The 23,485-nt window shown below is 36.1% G+C and overlaps 1 protein-coding gene across 4 annotated transcripts in view; it reads left to right on the plus strand.

The window, feature by feature from the left end:
• The window catches only part of LOC138692072 (zinc finger protein 664-like), a 48,417-nt gene that overhangs the window by 16,748 nt on the left and 8,184 nt on the right, over positions 1 to 23,485 (plus strand). Inside the window, exons 1-2 of one of the 4 annotated variants that reach the window (XM_069814977.1) lie at positions 17,641 to 17,708; positions 18,439 to 18,536. In XM_069814977.1, the coding sequence (XP_069671078.1) occupies positions 18,441 to 18,536 (96 nt within the window). In that variant the 5' untranslated portion in view covers positions 17,641 to 17,708; positions 18,439 to 18,440. Of the gene's footprint in view, positions 1 to 6,413; positions 9,843 to 12,263; positions 12,721 to 17,640; positions 17,709 to 18,438; positions 18,537 to 23,485 lie in introns of those variants that run through there. The other 3 variants (XR_011330007.1, XM_069814978.1, XM_069814976.1) reach the window with 3 other exon arrangements.

The following is a 23,485-nucleotide window of genomic DNA, read 5'->3' on the forward strand; positions in this document are numbered from 1 at the left end:
TAGTACGAAATAGAAATTTAAAAATTGAAACTTTATCTTCTGAAAAGGTGGAAGAATTCAAATATCTGGGAGCAACAGTAAGATATATAATTGACATTCGAGAGGAAATTAAACGCAGAATAAATATGAGAAATGCCTGTTTTTATTCGGTTGAGAACATTTTGTCATCCAGTCTGCTCTCAAAAAAACTGAAAGTTAGAATTTATAATACTGTTATATTACCAGTTCTTCTGTATGGTTGTGAACCTTGGACTCTAACATTCAGAAAGGAACAGAGGTTAAGGGTGTTTGAGAATAAACTGCTTGGAGCAGAGAGGGATGAAGTTACATGAGAATAGAGAACGTTACACAACGCAGATCTACACGCATTTTATTCTTCACCAGTTTTAATTAGGAACATTTCTTTTGGAATAAATTTATATTGAAAAAATTAAGTCGGTGTAACTTTCGTTTAGCTTGTATTGGGATGCAAAATACAAATTCGTCACTATATAATTAGGGAGAATTTGAAGTCAAGTATCAGTTTTCACTGTAATACATACAAATGTCTTATAAATTTTATTATTATTTTTAATATTAGTGTGAATATGTGTACTGCCCCACAAAAAAAGGTATCCGAAATAGGTTAGTAACATTTTGAAGAAAATGATAGCTCTAACGTACAGCTATGTGTTATACATGTTTTCTACGATTTTGTACGACATATTCCACCAATTTTATCATACTAGTGATCACAACATCACACTACTACCACAGTGTAGTATATTCAGTCACGAAGCTCAATACATAGGGAATATGCATGGGTGGGTAACTCGTGCTCTCAAAGTGTCAACACAATCTCAGTGCAGGTAGAACGGACTCTGTACTAGCTGTACTGTCTGTGTGCGGTTCTTTCAAGACACAAGTTCGCTCGCGTCTGCAGTAAGTGGCGGCTCGTTTTAAGTGAAAAATAATATTCCCAGATTATTTTCCTTTAGTTACGAGTAAAAAGAGAATTTTTTTATTAAGAAGAGAGGTAAAGCTTGTATTCTAATACACTTTCTTACGCATGATATTTTATGCTACAAATAAACAGTGAAGGTTTTAATAAAGAAATACTGTCTGCATCTGCTTTAGAACAGCTAAAGGTAAAAACGGGATATCAACATGGTGAGACTGATATCAAATATCGTTAGCACGTTGTGCGTGCGAGTTACAGAATTGCACGACATATGATCGACTAGCTAAGAACATTTATGGATAAATTTGAAATGTGGCAGTATCATGTAGAACATAGACAACTTCACTTTCTTTGACTATAAACTGTCTTGAAGAGTGACAAGAAAATCTTCTTATCAAATATAAGACCCTACTTCAAGACCTACAGCTGAATTCACTGCTAAGTTTGGAGAAACAGTGACAATTGACAAGGAATCGAAATTTTTCTGAAATCTTATTGGCTTACGTCGATAGAAAATCCTGAAAAATTATGGCTTTAATTAATAAATCTACAGAACAGCACGCCACTCAGATTCTAGCAAAATCAGGAATCGAACTGTTCGTAATGTTGCCTAAGTCAGAATTTCCAAACATACTCTTTGCTTCCATATATATACTGTTATGTCCTTGAGGCAAGTTTAATACAAGAAAGAAGTGTAAAAGCTCTGAAAGTTAAGAAAGAGCTCAGAAGTAAGCTTATTTCATCTGCCGTGACATGTTATACTTCCTTGAATTTGTTGTTGTTTGCGAATACAGACTATTACCTTTCTGAGAACAGAGGAATAGCTACCCTTTAATGTATAAAGACTTGTAAATTCTAGCGTTCTACGTTTCAAATAAGACATATAATAAGAAATATTAACAAATAGTGTAATAATAAATAAGTGTTGCAGCTATATTTGTTGTATCTGGAAAAGGTTGTATTCAGTTTGTTTTTCCAGTACTAAACTAATTTACAAAGCTAGAAAATAATATAATTTTGTAATGTGTTCAGGTATAGTCTGTCTGAAATTACTATAATTATTGTACTATGCGTCATTCTGAAATTCAAATCGTGGAATAGATATCACGATCACCTGCATGAGCCGCCAGAGCGTACTGTGGCTTTTGCAGCGAAACTACAAACAACGGAACAACTGGATAATACCCACGCAGAGCAATATCGATAGTCGACGTTACTCGCTGGCCACTAGTCACCGGGCCGTACCGAGCCGTGCCAAACAAAACACAATCGAAATGGTGGTAGTAAAATTCGCTACTATATTCTTAAATAATTCACTGCATTAGTCAAGTGCAAGATTTTATGTAGTGCAGCGGCGGTGTTTTGAACGCATTGAAAGAAATGCAGATGTAGTAAGATCTTAAAGTAGGCTATCACAAGGAAATGAACATGATAAAAGGCGTGTTTGACGGAATATCATTCAAATGACGGAAAGTAAATTTGCGGTTAATGTTTGCCAAAGCGTTAAGTACGTAATTATGACCGCGTTGCCGTTTTATTTCTGGCCTAGAGAAAAATACCTAGCCTTTTACAAAAAAAAAAAAAAATTAGGGTCCATGGTATTATTCACCGCTTTCTTTATAGGCCTGTTATTGTTTATCAATATTACGAAACAAAAACTGTCATAAAGGCCATGACCGACTAAATAAGTTTCAAACAATTATAAAATAAGATAATTTGGTCCAGGGAGCATCCGTTTTTGATGCAAATATAATTCGTTTGGCTTATTTCTTAAATGAAATTACGAAATGGCGTTCCTGTGCTTAACATTTAATAGAAAGAGAAATAATTATAGCAAAACTGTTTTGTCTCGAGACTCTCATCTAAGTCACGTAATAAGTTTCAAACAATTATAAAATACGATAATTTGGTCCAGGGAGCATCCGTTTTTTATGCAAAAGATAATTAATTTGGCTTGTTTCTTAAATGAAATTACGAAATGGCGTTCCTGTGCTTAACATTTAAGAAAAAAAAAAAAAAAAAAATATATATATATATATATATATATATATATAGAAAACTGTTTTGTCTCGAGACTCTCATCTAAGTCACGTAATCTACTTGCAATATATTTGCGCAAATATACCATGTAGCTAACAGTGGCGCTATCTCTCAGTAATGTCCAGAACGAAGGAGGCAGAGAAAGAAAAGAAACAAATTTCTCCCTCCAATGACGCCACATACCAAAGTCGTGTTCTTATGTTGGCGAGATTGTGTATTTACTTAAATTTGGTGCTAAACGTAACGGCACGGTTCAAAGATACCGTGGTAATTCTCCAGTATAGCGCAAACAACTTGTAACTCCTGCTACTGGATCCATCTGCCTTTCTCTCTCTTTCAAGGTTTTTTTTAGCACTTTGGGAGCACGAGTTGCCCATCCATGGGAATATACATTCATAGATAGTTGTTAACCACTAGGATCGCTACTATAACCTCATCACAGACAATGCTAAATAGTACCGGCACAGTCCATTTTTCCTAGTACCCTGACAAGTTAAGTTTCATGACTGTATATACTAGACTGTGCTACTGCACTGTTAAGCTGTGCAGAACTGTTTCGATGTTTGCACGAAATTCGTCGAAACTACGAGGAATGGTTGTGAAGCACTCTCTGTTCTGTATTTCACACGAAATTGCCATCACACAATGACAATTCATACTTAGATGAAAGAGAGATGGAACGGAGAAAAATTCTCTCCGGCGCCGGGATTTGAACCCGGGTTTTCAGCTCTACGTGCTGACGCTTTATCCACTAAGCCACGCCGGATACAATCCCGACGCCGTTTAGAATCGTCTCAGATTAAGCTCCATCTCTTGGGTTCCCTCTAGTGGCCGCCCTCTGCACTACGTCATAGATGTCTATGAACGCTGGACCGAAGTCCATACATGTGTTGAGGTGCACTCAGATGAGTGACTGTGGCGTTAATTCTGTTTCTATGCACATCCTAAATTAATTAAATTAAATACGCACCATTGATGCCACTGGAAGACACAGCAGACCACAATGTCACTTTGTCCAAATGTAATGTAATCCTTAGCGTATCGGATCCGTGCGACGCGTTCTGATTTTTTATCTTTGCATAATTTTAAATGGAGCATCGCCCGCTTGGCCATATTGCTCCCGGCGCCGGAGAGAATTTTTCTCCGTTCCATCTCTCTTTCATCATGTGATGACGCAGAATATCTGCGTGGAAATATCATATGTACTTCGGTACATCAAAATATAATTCATACTTTGTAAAAGATAACGAAAATATCACTGTCTAGAAATCAGCCGACCGGGAACAGCTGTTGAAATAGGCACACCATTCTTGTTGAGACTCTTGTTTGTGCATATGAAGGTTGTTCAGCGAACAAAATTTGTCCAAATTCCCGTGGAAACGTTCAATAACTTGCTCCTTGTACTCTTCTGATGTGGCGTTAATTCTGTTTCTATGCACATCCTAAATTAAATACGCACCATTGATGCCACTGGAAGACACAGCAGACCACAATGTCACTTTGTCCAAATGTAATGTAATCCTTAGCGTATCGGATCCGTGCGACGCGTTCTGATTTTTTATCTTTGCATTATTTTAAATGGAGCATCGCCCGCTTGGCCATATTGCTTCTGTCCGCATAACCAGATTCCGATCAGAATTCTTGCCACAGAATTCTAAACGGCTTTAGTACGGTCCAAGATCGAAATATAGAACATGGATGAATATATAATAAGATGCGAACTACTGAGTTTCCTGTAACACACACTAGAGGCGCTGTTGTAGAAATTGACCTTGCTGCCACCTGTTGGGGGTGGGGCGTTATTACATCTAGCAGCGCACCAAGTAGCGAAAAGAGTAATTTCTCCATGCATTTAGCAGCGCACCTTGTGACGAAAATGTTAAACTGTGCAGAAAGTATTCCCTCCCGCCCTCATCGATATTCAAAACTAACCCAATTTAAAATAAAACATTTACATTCTTATTCCTCATAGCATCTTCTACAGAAAATTCTTACCGGAGCCAACAGGAAGATAAAAGAGACTATGTGTTTTACACTGCCCGATTAAAATATAACCAGACAGAGACAAAAAATAAAGCAGAAGGTTAGGTAATTGGGATTGTATTCTTTGGGTATTTATTGTACAGCGCAATGGAAAAGTCTGCAAGAACTACTTAGATAGTTCAATTTATTATATTACTATTACTTTACAATACATTCAACAACACTATTTTTACAACGTCCATAAACATCACTGTTTAACATACACTGATTATACACACACGTATTACTTTATGTTCGCTTATTAGCATGTTTGTGTTTGCCATCTCCAGTCCTCGAGCAATATCTCGAACGGATAAATAGAGAACTCTGGGTAATGTAGCCAACACGTAGATCTAATGTTCACCATCTTCGAAGTTGGGCGCTGATCATCTTATTTCAGCCCCCCCCCCTCCCTGCCAGATGGTGCTGACTGCAGTTTCGCAACCTATTATATATTTACCCATATATAGAATGTCATCACAGTCTAGTATATACAGTCACGAAGCTTGACTTGTGACAGTGCTTGGAACACTAGACTGTGCTGGTACTATCTCGCATTGTCTCTAATGAGGCGATATTAGCGATCCTAGTGGTCAGCAACTATATTTGGATGCATATTTACTACGTATTGACCGTCGTTACTTTATATACTACACTGTGATGTCATGGCAAATATCGATTGCAAGGTCTCGAATCGAAGGTATAATGAAATATACGACGCGAAGGTTATTTTATTAATTAATGTCGATTGCAACGTCTCGAATCGAAGGTGTATACGACGCGAAGGTTATTTTATTAATCAATATCGATTGTAAGGTCTCGAATCGAAGTTATAATGAAAAATACACGTCGCAAAGGTTATTTTACTAATCAATATCGATTGCAAGGTCTCGAATCGAAGGTATAATGAAATACACGACGCGAAGTTTATTTTATTAAGTTCAACAATATGAAGAGCTTTATAACTTATGAAATTAGAATTATAGTAATGTAATATGGAAAAAGAACATACGGGATGAGATTGAACAGATACTAAATTAACAAGGTACGTCCTTCATAGTTTAAGTTACAGAGCTAATCATTTTATTTCAAGGTTCAGTTGAGAACACTACAATGATATAATGTCCTCTAGCGGTAAATTGCAACACTATTTGATTATTCATTCGAAAATGCGGGAAGTGAGCGATATCGTAATCAAAATCCGAACGCAAGGAACGAATTTTCTCCGGTAAGTGAGCGTTTAGAATAAACTCTGGTATTCGATGCAGATTGAAAATAACGCGTGCAAAATATTGGACTCATGGAATTCTTGAGAATGTTGTATACAGAGTATTTCGGTTACCTTTTTATTGGGCCACACTGTAAATTTGTTGAGACAATCATACACGTTTATGGTATATTTTCGTCATAGGATTGCAGCTACTAATGAAGGAACTGTAACATCAGAATTTGATCCTATTCTATATCAAGAGAAGGAGACCGTATGTGAGACATCAAAGAATTCATATTCTTCCGAAAAACGTGTACGGACTCATGAAGCTGTAAAGCAATTCGAATGCGAATTGTGTAAAAAATGTTTCCCTACATCTACAGATATGAAAAGACATTTACGGAAGCATACAGGCGAGAAACCTTTCGAGTGCCTTGTTTGTGGAAAGTGTTTCTCTCAGTCTGGAACCCTGAAAATTCATGAACGCCTACATACTGGAGAAAAACCATTCCAGTGTGGTAACTGTGGTATGTGTTTCTCGAATAACACCTATTTAAAACGACATGAACGCCAGCATTTCGACAAGATAGATTTCCAATGCGATTTTTGTGGTAGAAGTTTCAGAAAATTGAGTTTATTAAACAAACATAAACATATTCATACAGGTGAGAAGTTGTTTAACTGCAAATTGTGTGAAAAAAAATTCTTCAACAACGCAGGATTAAAACGCCATGAACTTGTTCATACCGGCGAAAAACTATACAAATGCGGATTCTGTGGATTGTGTTTGTCGAATTCTTATGTTCTAAAGTGCCATGAACGTCAGCACACGGGCGACAAAATTTTCAAGTGTGATGTGTGTGAAAGTAGTTTCTATAATAAAGCTAGTTTAAAAATGCATACAATGAAGCATACCGGCGAAAAACCATTCAAGTGCGATGTCTGTGGCAAGTGTTTCCCGAAGTCTTCTATTCTTAAGGGCCATGAACGCCAACACACCGGCGAGAAACCCTTTAAATGTGATGAATGTGGAATGAGTTTTTCAAGAAAGAGTAATTTGAGGATTCATTTTCTGAGGCATACCGGAGAGAAACCATTCAAATGTAATTTTTGTGGCGTGTCTTTCTCGCAGTCATCTAGTCTAAAACGCCATGATCGTCATCACAGAGGCAATAAACCCTTCAAATGCGTTATGTGTGAAGAGTTTTTTCCTACTAAGTGTACTTTAAAACAGCATTTTCTCAAACATACCGGCGAGAAACGATTCATTTGCGCTGTCTGTGGAAAGTGTTTTTCGCGGCCTGTTATTCTCAAATGCCATCAGCGTGTGCATTCATCTGGGGCATCCCTGAAGAATGAAGTGTGTCAAAAGTCATTATTGAAGAAAAGTTGTTTAAACATTCACGTAGCTAATCACAATGGCGAGAATGAAACATGCATTTAACGAAAAAAGAAAAAAAAAACAACTTAAAGATTACTAGTGAACTCTAAACAAATGCAATGTCTCTAGTAAGTTATCTTTGCAATCTTCTTCACTTGAGGGACACTAGTATCGAGTTTTTATTTTAAAAATATGTGAAATCTATTTGTTTTCTTGTAAGAAATTGTTCCTTGAACAGATAAGGAATTCATTAAGTACGCTACATTTTTTGCCTCAAAGTCTCATTTCGTACCTACTTCAATATTGGATTTCGTTCTACAAATTTCTTTTCTGCGAAAGGTACGTTTTTACATGTGCAATACACTGCTTGTATATGCAGTTCTGGCCAAGTTCCATGAAAGTATTTTTCGTGGTTATCAATACATTGACATCTAACATTGCGAAATCTTAAGTATCTGGTAAGTTAACAGTAAAAATATTGATTATGTGAATTCAAATTTAAAATATATATATATAGGATTTTCACAACACAGTATACCAAAACTAAGATGACACGAATTCCCAATATCATAATTATGCCCATGAATCATGGGTATATATATATAATAAACCTCAAGGTATTGTAGATTATGTTTTATTTAACGACGCTTGCAATTGCCGAGGTTATATCAGCATCAGCACTCAAAAATTCAATACCTCTTAAGAATTTTATTATTGCAATATAACATAGGTTGGATATAATCAAATTTCTTTTAAATCTTTTGTGACCCTTTTATTTTGATTATATCCCAAAACTTGCATTCGTCTAGTTAATAAAAATAATCTCGAAACTAGCTGTCCGATTTAGTTGAATATTTCCATACACTTTGTTCGTGATGCATCTTACAAACAATCAAGATTCGAAGAAAAAAAAAAGAATTAAAACATTTCAATATCTGGGACATAAAATTCTAAAAAAAGTCGAATTAAAATACTGCAAAACTCAGTTCTAGTGTCACTTATATGCTATGAAAGGCAGGTCAAGAATGAGAGGACCTTTCAAATGTGATATCTATGGAACCTACTTCTCTCTTAATTTAATTTTCAAGTTATGTAAGGAAATATTAGGGAATTTATTCAAACCCTTCATTGCGACATTTTTTGTTAGACAAGGAACATCCTAAATTTGAGGATCGCAGCGATACAAGCTATAACATATCCACATATAATGTTTAAGGAAGGTTTTCTCTATTTAGGCATTCATCAGAGTTTGTGCAAAGTGTCTGTCGCATGTAGAAAAAGAGAAAAGTGGAACATATTTACGGCAGTTTATTTATATGTGAATTTATAGAAAGTGTATAGAATATTCGGGTAGTTTCAAATGCATGTGTTTCTCTATTGTTGCAAGGAGCAATTCTAACCTGCCTGTGAAAGTGATTCATGAGTCGAACACTTCTCATTTCATGATTCTATGTTTTTGAAATGGCTGTGAGGGTGTCAGTGGCTAACTAGTCATGAACTCACGCATGCAAGCAAATATATTCAGATACCTTGATAATTTACAGCCAGGAAGTCAAAACGAGGCTGGCAATGACCAAGGAAGCTTTTAATAGAAAAAGGAGCTTCTTCTGCGGACCTCTGGAAAAAGAACTAAGGAAAAGACTAGTGAAGTGCTTTGTGTGTAGTGTGGGGCAGATACATGAACATTACGACGAAGTGAAAAGAAGCGAATAGAGGCATTTGAAATGTGGATGTGGAGAAGAATGGAATGTGTGAAATGGACAGACAGAATAAGAAATGGAGTTGTGTTGGAAAGAGTGGGTGAAGAAAGAATGATGCCGAAACTGATCAGGAAGAGGAAAAGGAATTGCTTGGATCCCTGCCTGAGAAGAAACTGTCTATTGAAGGATGCACTAGAAGGAATGCTTAACGAAAGAAGAGTTAGGGGGAGAAGAAAATATCAGATGATAGACGACATTAAGGTATATACGAGGAAACAAAAAAGAAGGCAGAAAATAGGAAAGATTGGAGAAAGCTAGGTTTGCAGTGAAAAACCTGATCTTGGGCAGAACACTGAATGAATGTCCTGAAAGTTTTGTATGTCCTAACTGTTCCTTCTGGAATGTACTCCTTTACAGTTTCAATAAATTTTTGCATATATTATAGTGTATGCTGTCTGATAATTCGGATTTTATTTGAATTCTAAGTGGTAACTTTCCTTGTATTTCTTTTGTATATTGCTTCCATTTAACTTATTAAAAATTCAATGAGATTTTTTACTTTTGTTTTCTTACTTGTTTCATTTGTTTTATATCAACAATTCCAGCTATGATTAGAATCCAAAGTATCTGAAATTTTTCTAAGCAATCTATCAGCTGTATTAGAAGAAAGAACAAGTAGACTGGATTGCTGTAAATCCTGTGTGATGTATATAATTATGTTCCATCTTGCTCTTTATGAAATATTAGTTTTAAACTGTTAATACTTATCCGATCTTCCAATATTTTACCAGCTGTATTAGTATCATTATAACCCCTTGTCATTGAATGTGTTTTAAAATTTGATTTGATTGCAGTTTTATGTGAAATTTCTATATGATTTAAATCAAGTATATTTTTAGGTGGATTCTATATACAACATTTATGAGAAAATATTTCTTATTTTTCCATAATCCTATTTCAGATATTTCCCTTTTATCTGTTTCATCCATTTGTTTCCCAATTTTGAAAGTTTATTAATTTCAATTACAATTCCGCTAGCTTTTTGTCTTTTTTTGGAAGCGTAATGTCCATTCATTTTGAGAATTTTTTTTTTTTTTTAATATTGTGGTGTTGGCTTCCATGATTCCAACAACATCTAATATCTTTTTATGTAATAATAGCAATTTAATAAGTTCTGTTTTCTTGTAATGACTCAAACCTGTTCATTCCATTGTAGAATATTCACACCTTGAAGTTTTAGATGTTTGCCTCCAAAAGTAGTCCCTTCCTATAGATCCAATTGGGGAACCATTTCAGCTCTGGAATATTTTACTTTGGGAGTCGTAACTTCATATTTTCTTCAGCAAGTTAAAACTGCTTTTTTTCTTTCTTTCTTTTTGACTACAGCTTTTCAGATTAGGTACCTGCATCATCCAATTTCAACCCCAATATGATCGCAGGATAGCATCTACCAGTGGCGGCTCGTGAACTTGTGGATTGGGAGAGCTGCAGTAGATTTCGGTACATACAAATTTCACTTCTTGATACCATTACTAATAAGTATAGGAAAAAAATAAATGCACTACATATCGAAAAACCAAAACTTCCTGAATTAGTTGGGAGATGTCTGTAGGACCATTTGCTAATCCTTAAGAAAAACTAATACCATCGATTTCAGTCTGAATTTCAGATCGGCAGACACTCAACTTGCAATCTACCAGTTCATTCTGAATTGTCTTAGAATAACCTTAAACAGTGACATGTTCCAAATGATTTTTGAGAGGCTCGTTTAGATTACTCACGAATTGTAGCAACCCACGAAACACATCAGGGTTCTTCGAATCGTTTTTTCATCATGTCCCCTAAGGGGAAGTTCATATTGGCCACAAAATTTGATACAATCAATTTTTTTTAAATAATTTCACGACTTTTTATCACTTCTTGATTATGTTTGAGAATGTTTGTTCTGTTCGTTTCACTTTATTGCACAGCAGTATGAGTTACGTAACATAGCCAATGAAACAACATTTTTCAGGTGAGACTGCGAAGATTCGTGCATTTTGCTTTTTAGGGGCAAATGTCCTAAATCTGTCACATCACTCCTAGTCCATGCAGCATCACCACCGAAGAGGAGGCAAGGAAAACAAAATACAGATTTTTTTTTTGTTCACATCCACGTAACCACAAATGCTTAGCGTAAATTTCATTGTTATATTTCCTTACATATATATACACTATTTCGGCTGGATGAAGCTTAAGTAAGATTTAAGTCGGGTAACGGACGACCCTTTAATTTCACTTCATTACATCAGTATTCTCCGCAAGGGAAAAATAAAATTAATATTCTGTAATTCACACACACTCATGCTTCCACATTTGCACTGGTTAAGTTACGGTATTAACACGTCACACCAAAGCAACACTCAGATATACTGATGGTCAACAATTTTCTAAAACTGGAAAAGAAGTTTCTTTCGTATTTTACGTGCTATATCAAAAGGATTCTACTCGTGCAATCATTTTGAGTTAAGGCAAATATTAGGTTCTGCTGGAGGCTGGATATATATTCGTAATAATAAGGCAAAAGAGAATATTAATTTCGTTATATTAACTCGATAAGATTCTACAACAGTAAGTAGTACGCAGTATTACAATAGCGGTGTGGGAGGAGAGGAAAGATCCCTTGTTGCCTGGCTCTGCAAGCCACTGCAGCGAAATATGGGTTTTAAACAGGGGCAGTTTTCCTCTGCTCCCCTTCACCTCTCTAACCCCGACCAAGCGAGACTCTCTATGAGCTGACCACCCTGCAGGTCCCAGGACGACTTTGAATGCAGTGTCAATTCCAATACAGTCGACGCGCTAAAAGATTATGCATAAGATAATAGTACATATTCCCGGCCAGATGAAATATAAAGCAATTTACCAATAAAAGCTGTAACAAATCTTCTAAAAATTAAAATAAATATTATTTTTATTTTCCTGTCAAAGCAGGGAGTGCTGCAGCTCCGCAGCTCTTATGGACGAGCCGCCCCTGGATCTACTATTGGTCAGCAGGCTGCCTCAACCTAGTCAGTACTGTCAGGACTGTCATCACTAGACATCACTAATATTGTCGGGTAAAACATTATATAACTTCTTACAAATCTCTACAAAGCTGCTATTAGTAGTAGTGTAGTTACATTGTCCTTTTCTTAAATCACTTTTATGCCTTGTAGAATAGCTATGCACTGAGCTATTTGTAGTGAAATTATTAATTTTTGTTTGTGTACATTAAACAACTTAAAACATACAAAGACGGTACAGTTAAAATTTCAAGTCTCCGAAATAAAGTTTTGCAATGTGTACGGTTATCAACATTACAAACTATTCTTACTGCCCTCTTTTGTAGTTTCAATAACTTTATTATTTTAGGATCATTACCCCAAACTATTATTCCATACGTCAGATGGTTATGGATATGAGCATAGTATACGAATTTTAGCATTTCAATACTAACTTACTTACTTACTTACTTACAAATGGCTTTTAAGCAACCCGAAGGTTCATTGCCGCCCTCACATAAGCCCGCCAGCGGTCCCTATCCTGTGCAAGATTAATCCAGTCTCTATCATCATACCCCACCTCCCTCAAATCCATTTTAATATTATCCCCCCATCTACGTTTCGGCCTCCCCAAAGGTCTTTTCCCCTCCGGTCTCCCAACTAACACTCTATATGCATTTCTGGATTCGCCCATACGTGCTACATGCGCTGCCCATCTCAAACGTCTGGATTTAATGTTCCTAATTATGTCAGGTGAAGAATGCAATGCGTGGAGTTCTGTGTTGTGTAATTTTCTCCATTCTCCTGTAACTTCATCCCTCTTAGCCCCAAATATTTTCCTAATCACCATATTCTCAAACACCCTTAACCTATGTTCCTCTCTCAGAGTGAGAGTCCAAGTTTCACAACCATACAGAAGAACCGGTAATATAACTATTTTATATATTCTAACTTTCAGATTTTTGGACAGCAGACTGGATGATAAGAGCTTCTCAACCGAATAATAACACGCATTTCCCATATTTATTCTGCGTTTAATTTCCTCCCGAGTGTCATTTATATTTGTTATTGTTGCTCCAAGATGTTTAAATTTTTCCACCTCTTCGAAGGATAAATCTCCAATTTTTATATTTCCATTTCGTACAGTATTCTGGTCACGAGACATAATCATATACTTTGTCTTTCCGGGATTTACTTCCAAACTGATCGCTTTACTTGCTTCAAGTAAAATTTCCGTGTTTTCCCTAACCGTTTGTGTATTTTCTCCTAACATATTCACGTCATCTGCATAGACAAGAAGCTGATGTAACCCGTTCAATTCCAAACCCTGCCTGTTATCCTGAACTTTCCTAATGGCATATTCTAGAGCGAAGTTAAAAAGTAAAGGTGATAGTGCATCTCCCTGCTTTAGCCCGCAGTGAATTGGAAAAGCATCAGATAGAAACTGACCTATACAGACTCTGCTGTATGTTTCACTGAGACACATTTTAATTAATCGAACTAGTTTCTTGGGAATACCAAATTCAATAAGAATATCATATAAAACTTCCATCTCAACCGAGGCATATGCCTTTTTGAAATCTATGAATAACTGATGTACTGTACCCTTATACTCCCATTTTTTCTCCATTATCTGTCGAATACAAAGAATCTGATCAATAGTCGATCTATTACGCCGAAAACCGCACTGATGATCCCCAATAATTTCATCTACGTACATTTGTTTTTAATTTCCTTAACATAAAAATACCTTTGTTGAGTTTCTTAGATAGTATGTCAATATGACAGTCCCATTTAAGTGTAGTTTATACATGCACTGCTAAAAATTTTACAGAGTCTTTACAGTTGATTCTATTGTTTAAGAGAAAACTGTAAGTTCTGTATTCTGCAAAGAGAATGAGCTGAACTCCAATCTCCTATTTTTCTGTTGATTGCATCAAGACCATTAAGAAATATAATTATTTAGTTATGATATTCATGTAAATTATGAATAACAAAGAGGATAGTCGTACTCCTCGGTTAATTGTTGATTTTAACAGATATTAAGTTGTTTCTATTTAAGTTAGATTAAGTATCGACGTAATATCTGCTGACGTAAAGAAAGATCTCTCATTCTGTAAACCAGTTAACCAGACGAGACTTCGGATTTTTAGGTTCTAAAAATGTAGATTTAGGCACCTGAGATAGGCTTTAAGAACTGTAAAATATATTCTAAAAAAGAATTTTAGGCTTTTAAGAAAGTGTAATACCACATAATATCACTATCTTTAACAGTAAAATGGACGTAACAAAAAAAAAAATGTAAAAATATTGTGACAGCGACGTGAGATTCGATCTCACGACCGACGGAGGATAGGCACCTGCTTCCTGGGACATGTACTACGGCGGAGAGAAGAGAGGGGAAAGGGCGACGCGGCGATGGGAGTTTGCGCGCGCATCTTCTGCTTGCCTAGAGAGGCCGAGAAGTCCGTCGAAGTTGAAAAATCGCGAACTCGATCTTTCTCGGTTACGTCGCTGTGGTTATAAATTACGGACGCGAATGAACGACAGTTTCAATCATGATTAGTCAGTCAGTAAGGCAGTGTTGTTAAAGACAGTGGAGAGCAAGCCAGACAGTCTTGTGTAGCAGTGAAGCCAGCTTCGAGACCAGAGCGCGACTTGAGTTGTGTCCGTAACTGTGGAGCCTGAAGCCCGGAGTTCGAGTGCAGTGGACCGCAGTTGGGGGACCTGAGTTCGAAGTGTAGCGGGTCATCTCTGAAGGTCTGGGGTTCGAGATTCTGTGAACGCGAGTGACAGAGTCAGAAGAACTAGCCAAGACAAACGAGCTGTGAACAGAGAACTGACAGTTGTGTTGTAAATAGTGCTTTGTGAATATTAGTTAAGATTAACAGTTCATTGTTGTTCGTAATAGTCCAAGTAAGTTGTCATTGTCGTCTGTGGAGTGCAATAACGAACGCTGTGTTACTGTGTGGAGAGCAAATCCCATTGTTGACGGGAGTGAAATTAAATTGTAGGGAGTAATAATTATTGTTGAGATAATAAAATTACATTGTTGTCTAGTAATAAAATTTACAATATTATATTTTGTTTAACGGCGCTCGCAACTACCGAGTTATATCAGCTTCGCCAGTATGCCGGAATTTTGTTCCGCAAGTGCTCATTTACATGCCAGTAAAATACTGACATGAGCCTGTCGCATTTAAGCACAATTAAATCCCATCGACCTCGCCCAGGACCGTACCCGCAACCTCGGGCCAGAGTTGCCACATGTCCCAATTTGGCGGGACATGTCCCGATTTTCATATAAAAATCCTGAGTCCCGCTTCGATTTGAGGCGGGACGCAAAAAGTCCCCCCTTTAGAAAATTAACAACTCTTGTGTGATCTAATGGTTACCTAGTAACTATTTTCTTCTAGGCCTAAATAATGAAATTACATTTAAAATTTTTGTTTTTTAACATTGGAAAAAACGAATATTTTGGCAAGTGTAAGATTTGTAGCAGCGAAGTCAGTGGTGAATATATTTCTAAACATTTAAAAAGAGACGTTCATCAGAAATGCGTGGCACAGGGAATGGATAAAAGCTTGTTGAAAATGCTAAACTCCAATGATAAATATGTAGGGCCTATATAAACTCTGAAAATGTATACTGTATGTTAAATGATGGGTTTTGTGCAGTAATATGCTAAGGCACAATATAAAATGTCAATTTAGATATCAATAAATTTTATGTCATTGTAATCAATTAATAAACACTGAAAATTAAATATTTTGTCACACGTGATCAATCTTTTGGAATTTGTGCTTTATTGTTAATAATATACAGCTGGGGAAGACTATCAGAACTACTATTAAACCATTAAGTTAATAATTTTACATAAACATATTGCCACAAGCCTTCAAAAAGACGCCAGAGAAATGTTGTGTAACTTACAGCCAGATTAATATTGCTTTGTGCTTGTAAACCTGTGCCTAGAATTTGACTTTTATTAAAATTGCTATTCATACTAGGTACTAACTGCTTACACATACGTAGAGGGATAATTTATTATTTTTTTTTAAACAAAAGTAAGTGCTGTATCAGGTGATGGAAAAAAGATGTCCCTCTTTGGTATATCTAAAATCTGGCAACCCTGCCTCGGGCATAGAAGACCAGCACTATGCCAACTCTGCCAACCAGGCCGACGATGTAACAAATATTAAATTAACAAAAGAAATAACGTTAATTAACTAGATTAAATCCTTTTACTGGCCACAAAATAAAATGTTATTATTGTCATGTTTTTACATTATTTCGATGCTCTCATTTTCCTGGTGCTGAACTATTCATAGTTGACATTGTAATACATCACAATTTTATTATTATTATTATTATTATTATTATTATTATTATTATTATTATTATTATTATTATTATAGATTTTCAGGTGTTAAACTGCATCTTTTATCAGAAAGAATCATTTTGTAACCTGAAAAAGACCTTTAAATCGACACTGACGTGATAGGTACGTATTTGAACTTGACTATATTTATCAGGCTTATTTGTTTCTGGAGACCTACATCCTCCCTATTCGTAACATCACATACATTATTGAAAATTGGAAATGCAAGATTTATTTCTTAATACATTACTCCATTTATCCCTAACCTTATCACTAATCCTCCTTGTTGCACTTTTTGCTTTAGCTTCTGCTTCCCTAATGATTGAAATTGTTCTTGAAAGGATTTTCCTTTTGCTTCAAGTTTCATCATATAGTGAGACAGAAGTGAAAAAAATTTTATAGGATATAAACATTATCACTCTTTAATTTAGGCAATTTCAGGTCAAAGACACAAAATAGGTACTAATGGGTAGAATAGGCATTTTAGGCATATTTAAATCTGCCAGGTTATATAACTTTTCATGAAACGTGTACCTACATCATTAGTTTTTATTTATGCCTTCGGGAAATAATGGGCATAAAATCTAAAATCCGAGGTTTAGTCATCTTATCGCATATCCATTGACTGTATTTCCTATTTGCCGTGTAAGAAAAACATTAATGTTGTGGTAGACCAGCGTGGTGAAATGGCATTACGCCTACTTCCTTTTTTTGATGGAATGGTTATATCGCTGTGACTCGGCCGCACCACGGGAGGGAGAGGATGGTAATTGAGTAGAAGAGGTTATGGAGTACATTTAACTACTCACTGTAACCCAGAGTGTTATTTGCGGTTGGAAATTGCGACTTTCTTTTGGTAATTATATTTCATGATTTTGCCTTTTACGTCAAATTGGATCACGGCTGTCTTGATCTCTGTAAAACAGAACCAGATAATATGAAATCAAGTTTCAGTAAGTATGTAGTGCAGAACTAGGAGCCTGAGAGTATTTTGATACAGAACGTTGGTGACAGGTATATACGTAGATCTATAATTTAAGTTTCTATAAAATGACGCATATTATTACAGTGTTTATTTTGATTAAAATCGAATTGGTAGCAAATTATGTAACTTAAACGCTATTTATACAGGATGGTTTACATACCGGTACTATCTCTAGGGACACGTGATATTTTTCTTCTTTAATTTCACAGTTTTTTTTTGTAACCCGTACAACTTCTGTAATTTACCGCTGATTATATTACTTTTGAGGGTATTTATGCGTTTTATCACATTTTCCCTTGTATACTACTTCTAATATAGTATGCTATTTTTATCTACGTTTCTGTAAAATGGCCATGTTACTGCTGAATATTGCAGAAGCGTTGTTAATAAGGTACAAAGGACAAGCTATTATGAATCCAACACTTAGGAGTCAAAGTTAGACTTTACAAAAAATATAAATTTCGAGTTGTCAATCGCAATAGCTCCTGAAAAAGAAATAACCAACTTATGTAGGATAAATTAAACTCAGAAGTTCCCTGTAAATTAATCTGATATAGTATGCGTTTTATGTCTCAATAAATAGAGGTTTAATTAATCCAGGTTCATGTTTTTTGGAGGATGTCGATGTTTCCACGAAAAATAAAAGTTCAGAATTTTTGTTCTAAAGTACTTCTTATACTCGTAATAACATAAAGCTAAGAAGTTTTCCCACCTGTTGAAAGTTTTCATGTGAATGAATTTGTTAATTATTTCTTTCAGTTATGATGGATGTGGTCGAACTGGAAGGCATGGTCGACATGTCGGCAGCAGAAAGAAGTGATAACACTGATTTAGAAGACAAGCTACTTTCGTCTGAGGTATATTGATAATAATAATAATAATAATAATAATAATAATAATAATGTATTACGTATGAAATTTATAGGAATTAGGCCTACATTAAAAATATAAAGGTATACATCGTGCAGATTATTTTCAACAGACATGAAGTAAATAAACTCTAGTCTAGAGTCATAGCCTACCATTATTCCACATGTTTTTTTTTTTTTTTTTTTTACCGATACGCTTTGCGAAATCTTATCAGCTTCTAGGTTTTAAGTATAGTTAATACGACACAGTTTGAATGTAAGTTCTTTTCATGGACCATGCAAATCATTTGAATTTAATAGAAAAATATTGGAATGGATTCTTGAAAGCAGGGGGAAGAGAGGAAGGCCATGGACTACGTAGATGTAGGAGATTGATGAAACTAACATAAAACATTCACAGAAGAAGACTGGGATGATAGAGCAGAAGAGAAAAGAAAAATTTTGGCGCAGGAAGATGCTTAAGCATTGTTTACCTGTAATGTATACAGGATGGAAAGCAATCTATTACATTAATTGACAGAGGTAATAGATGAAGTCAATACGAACAAGCTTTGTGAAATAAGTTTTTTGATACGTCCAGTAGTTTTGATAGTACAAAACTTAATGTGTTTCAACGCTGTAACCCTCCTTGAGACGTTTTTCTTCGCATTCTCCTCTCGCAACTCAAAAAACTGTTGTGGTTGTTGTTATCTAATGCTAGGCCTTGGCAGCGAAACCATTAATGCTCTTGCTCTCCAATATTTCTCTGTTGTGGATCCCTCAGGTAGAAGTTCACAGATTTGTACATGATCTTCAGTCATTTCTTCTTCTTTGTTGCATAGAGGACAATTTGGATTTGTGTAAATTCCTATTTTATTCAAGTGTTTGGCCAAATAATCGTGTTCTGTAAGCAGTCTGAATTTTGCTACTGCAGTTTTACGTGGGATTTCTGGAATAATTTCTGTTTTTTTTTTTTTTTTTATATGCTCAATTTTTTTTATCTTTGGCTTTGGTACATAGTGCTGCGCCGTTTATATTTCGGCACGTCTTTCTTTTCCTTCCTATTTCTTTTCATTTTTCTATCTTTATAATTTTCTCTGTTTGTTCTAGTTCTTCTTACTCTTCATAGATGGCCTGTAGTTTGTTCCTTTCTAATGTAAGTCTTATTTCTTTTATATAGATGGCTTACTTTCTCTCATCTTTCTGTTTTTCCGTTTTCTCTGGTTCTGTTCCTATAACCTGTGATGAGTTGTTACCGGGGGAGCAGTTATTATTTTATCGAGGGAGCAGTTAATATTTTATAATAGCGCTTGCTGATTGGTTAAGATGGTGGCGCCAGTTTATATTTTGCCTGTGTGGCCAGTTATTGTTTTAGAGTAGCGTTCTGTCTGGTGGTGGCCGGCGTGCTAGCTGGAAGTGTACACGTTGTTGCGGGAACCTACGATTGGATCGTGGAAGAAAGAGTGATAGAGGATGGTAACGTTTACTCCCGGGGTCGGGAAGTTATACTCAGTCATTTGATGTGCTACCTATATTGAACTGGATGCGATTTTCTGTTTAGCTATCGGTATTTTATTTGCTGTTCTGGTCTCTCAAGCTGTGATGTAACTAATAGTCAACCACGGGCTACTAGAAGTTTTATTGCCTTATTCGGGAACGTTTTACTTAGAGATTTCACCAATAAACTTTGTACGAGTATGGAATTCAAAATGGAGGCTTTCATTGTTGTGTGACGTGTGATGGGTGTCCATTTTCAGTGTAACGATTATATGTGTGTTAAGTATTGGTTATGAGTGAGGTGAGTCGACAAGATGGATGCCAACAAAGAGGAATTACCATTCATGTAAGGTAACCAGTTGGGTTTAACATTACGCTGTGACATATATATAGTCTGTGTGACGCTATTATTTGGTTTATTTTAAATAAATGTCTGTCTTTAACGTAGGCAATGTGTGTTCTCACTTAATTACCTCAGCGAACTGATTACCATCCTGATCATAACGTTTCATGGCAGGGTTATTTAGTATAATTATTATGATATTTATCATTTATTCCACCGATCAAAAGTTCTACCAGACCCAGCGGTGGTTCAGTGCTTGGTTTTGCTTGATTTTTTATTTGATTTTAATTAGTCTTTTCATGAATGTGAAAGGTAGACCTAGGCTTGTATTTGTATTCTGAATTAAATTTGATCTTTTTTTTTGCAAGAAAATCAGCAGTTTCATTTCCACCAATTTCATTGCAATTGAATTTTTTTTAATGTAGTTTTTGAAGTTGTTGAATCATTTTGTGATATCCTTTAATTTGGATTGGCATCATTTTATATGAATTTAATTTATTGCACATAATTCTCCTCTAGAATCAGAGACAATGACAGCAGTTCTAAATTTATCTATTCTGTATAGTAGATGTTGGAGTGAGATATGAATAGCCATTATTTCCGCATCAAGATTTGTTCTATGATATCCTGCTGGTTAATAAAATGAGAATAACGCACATGTAATTCCTGAATGTGAGTTGTCGATAGTAGATCCAACTGTGTAGATATACTCAAAAAACTTCATTTGACAAAACTTGTACAGTTTAACTTCATCTATTACCTCCGTCAATTAACGTAATAGGTTCCCTTGCGATCTGTATTTATTTTTTTTTTATTTTATTGGGTTATTTTACGACGCTGTATCAAATCTCAGGTTATATAGCGTCTGAATGAAATGGTGATAATGCTGGTGAAATAAGTCCGGGATCCAGCACCGAAAGTTACCCAGCACTTGCTCATATTGGGTTGAGGGAAAACCCCGGAAAAAACCTCAACCAGTTAACTTGCCCCGACCGAGAATCGAACCTGGGCCACCTGGTTTCGCGGCTAGACGCGCTGACTGTTACTCCAAAGGTGTAGACTCCGGTCTGTATCAATCAATCAATCATTCAATCAATCAATTAATCTTATTAATGTATCATCTGTTTGCTGACAATATAAAGTCCACTCTAGTCTATTCAGTTGTTGTTTTTCATGAGAAATGAGGGGTATTTTGATCGGTGTTCATTATAGATGCCTATTGCTAGTAGCCAGAGGTGGGGTGTAGTCAATATATACTGCAGGGCTGTGTCTTCTGCAACTGGCACTGATGATTTTAATTTACTTCTTTTGTGGTTTATGGATGGACAGTATAGAAGAATGTGTTCCAGATCTTCATCATGATACCCAATACGAGCAAATGCTGGATAACTTTCGGTGTTGGACCCCGGACTCATTTCACCGGCATTATCACCTTCATCTCATTCAGACGCTAAATAACCTGAGATGTTGATACAGCGTCGTAAAATAACCCAAAAAAAAATTCATCATGATTATTACACCACAGACAAGTAGGATTATCAGAAAGGTGAAATCGGTGTAGGTACAATTGAGTGACAATGTGACCTGTTCTGGCTCTTGTTAAAAATGTTTGAACATGTCTGGGCTAGTTATTGTACATTTTGAGGTCACTTGGTTTCTTTTGTACGAACTGTAAAATTTTTCCTGTGTTAGAAGAGAGCCAGTTGTTGATCCATAGGTTTATAAAATGAGACTTTACTGAAGCAAAGGCACTGGATAGAGATATCACATGATTCACTGCATGGTGTCATCACATCGATTCAGCCACAGCATCCAGTTCTGACTGGAGACCTGATTCACCACCTGCCTGTGATGTTGTTCTGCAGCTTCCTCAGATCGAATGACATGTGTTTGCAATTCATCTGTTTGAATCTGCTGCACCCTTAACAAGAAAAATATATCGTAGTCGATTCCATGATTCACCAAGGCGCCATCTGTCCGAGGGAGCCTTCACTATCCCGGTCGTCAGCAATCCGCTTAAAAACACCTGCGACTTCACTGGATATGTGCAGCTCCCGCAGACATATGCCACCTATAGGCAAATTCTGGAATTACATCCGCCATGTCCTCCTGGTCAACTTGTAGACTATTAATATGATTCATGAAATCATGTTAATGAAGGCGAAATAAGTCCTTGGTCCAAAGCCGAAAGTTACCCAGCAATTCTGCTTCAAGCAATTGAGGAGAAACCTCGGGGAAAAAACCCCAACCACGTAACTTGTCTCAAACGGGATTCATGGCTTTGAATGCTAATTGTTACTCCACAATGGTGGACTTAAGTATAACTTACAAATGGCTTTTAGAGGTTCATTGCTACACTCACATAAGCCCGCCATTGGTCCCTATCCTGAGCAAGATTAATCCAGTCCCTACCATCATATCATCGGCTTAGAGTGTAAACCTGCTAACCACCAAAAAGAAAATTTTACAAGTGAACCAAATCACTGAGTTTAAATTAACTCTGAAGCTTTAGGATCAAATCCAAAGTACAGGTGGCATTTGTACCTGTACTTTGGATTTGGTCCTAAAGTTTCAGAGTTAATTTAAACGCAGTTTTGTGCTTCATTTGTAAAATTTTCTTTTTGGCAGTTAGCAGGTTTACACTCTAAGCCGACAATATGCCACTTTCCTCAAATACATTTTAATATTATACTCTCATCTATGTGTGGCCTTCCCGAAGGTCTTTTTCTATACTGCCTCCCAACTAACACTTTATATAGATTTCTGGATTGACCCATACGTACTACATGCCCTGTCCATCTCAAACATCTGGATTTAATGTTCCTAATTATGTCAGGTGTGCAGTTCTGTGTTGTGTAACTCTCTCCATTCTTCTGTAACTTCATCCCTCTTAGCCCCAAATATTTTCGTATGGATCTTATTCTCGAACATCATTAACCTCTCTTCCTCCTCTCGAAGTGAGAATCTAAGTTTTACAACCATAGAGAACAACCGGTAATATAACTGTTTTATAAATATGAGATAAGTATTACCAGCAATTATCTTGAAATTCCTTGGATGTTTTCTCCTTCAAAATATTGTACATATGACGAGTTGTTTCAAATCGGTTTTTAAATTT

The sequence above is a fragment of the Periplaneta americana genome, chromosome 16 (assembly GCF_040183065.1).
Source record: "Periplaneta americana isolate PAMFEO1 chromosome 16, P.americana_PAMFEO1_priV1, whole genome shotgun sequence".
Classification (NCBI taxonomy): domain Eukaryota; kingdom Metazoa; phylum Arthropoda; class Insecta; order Blattodea; family Blattidae; genus Periplaneta; species Periplaneta americana.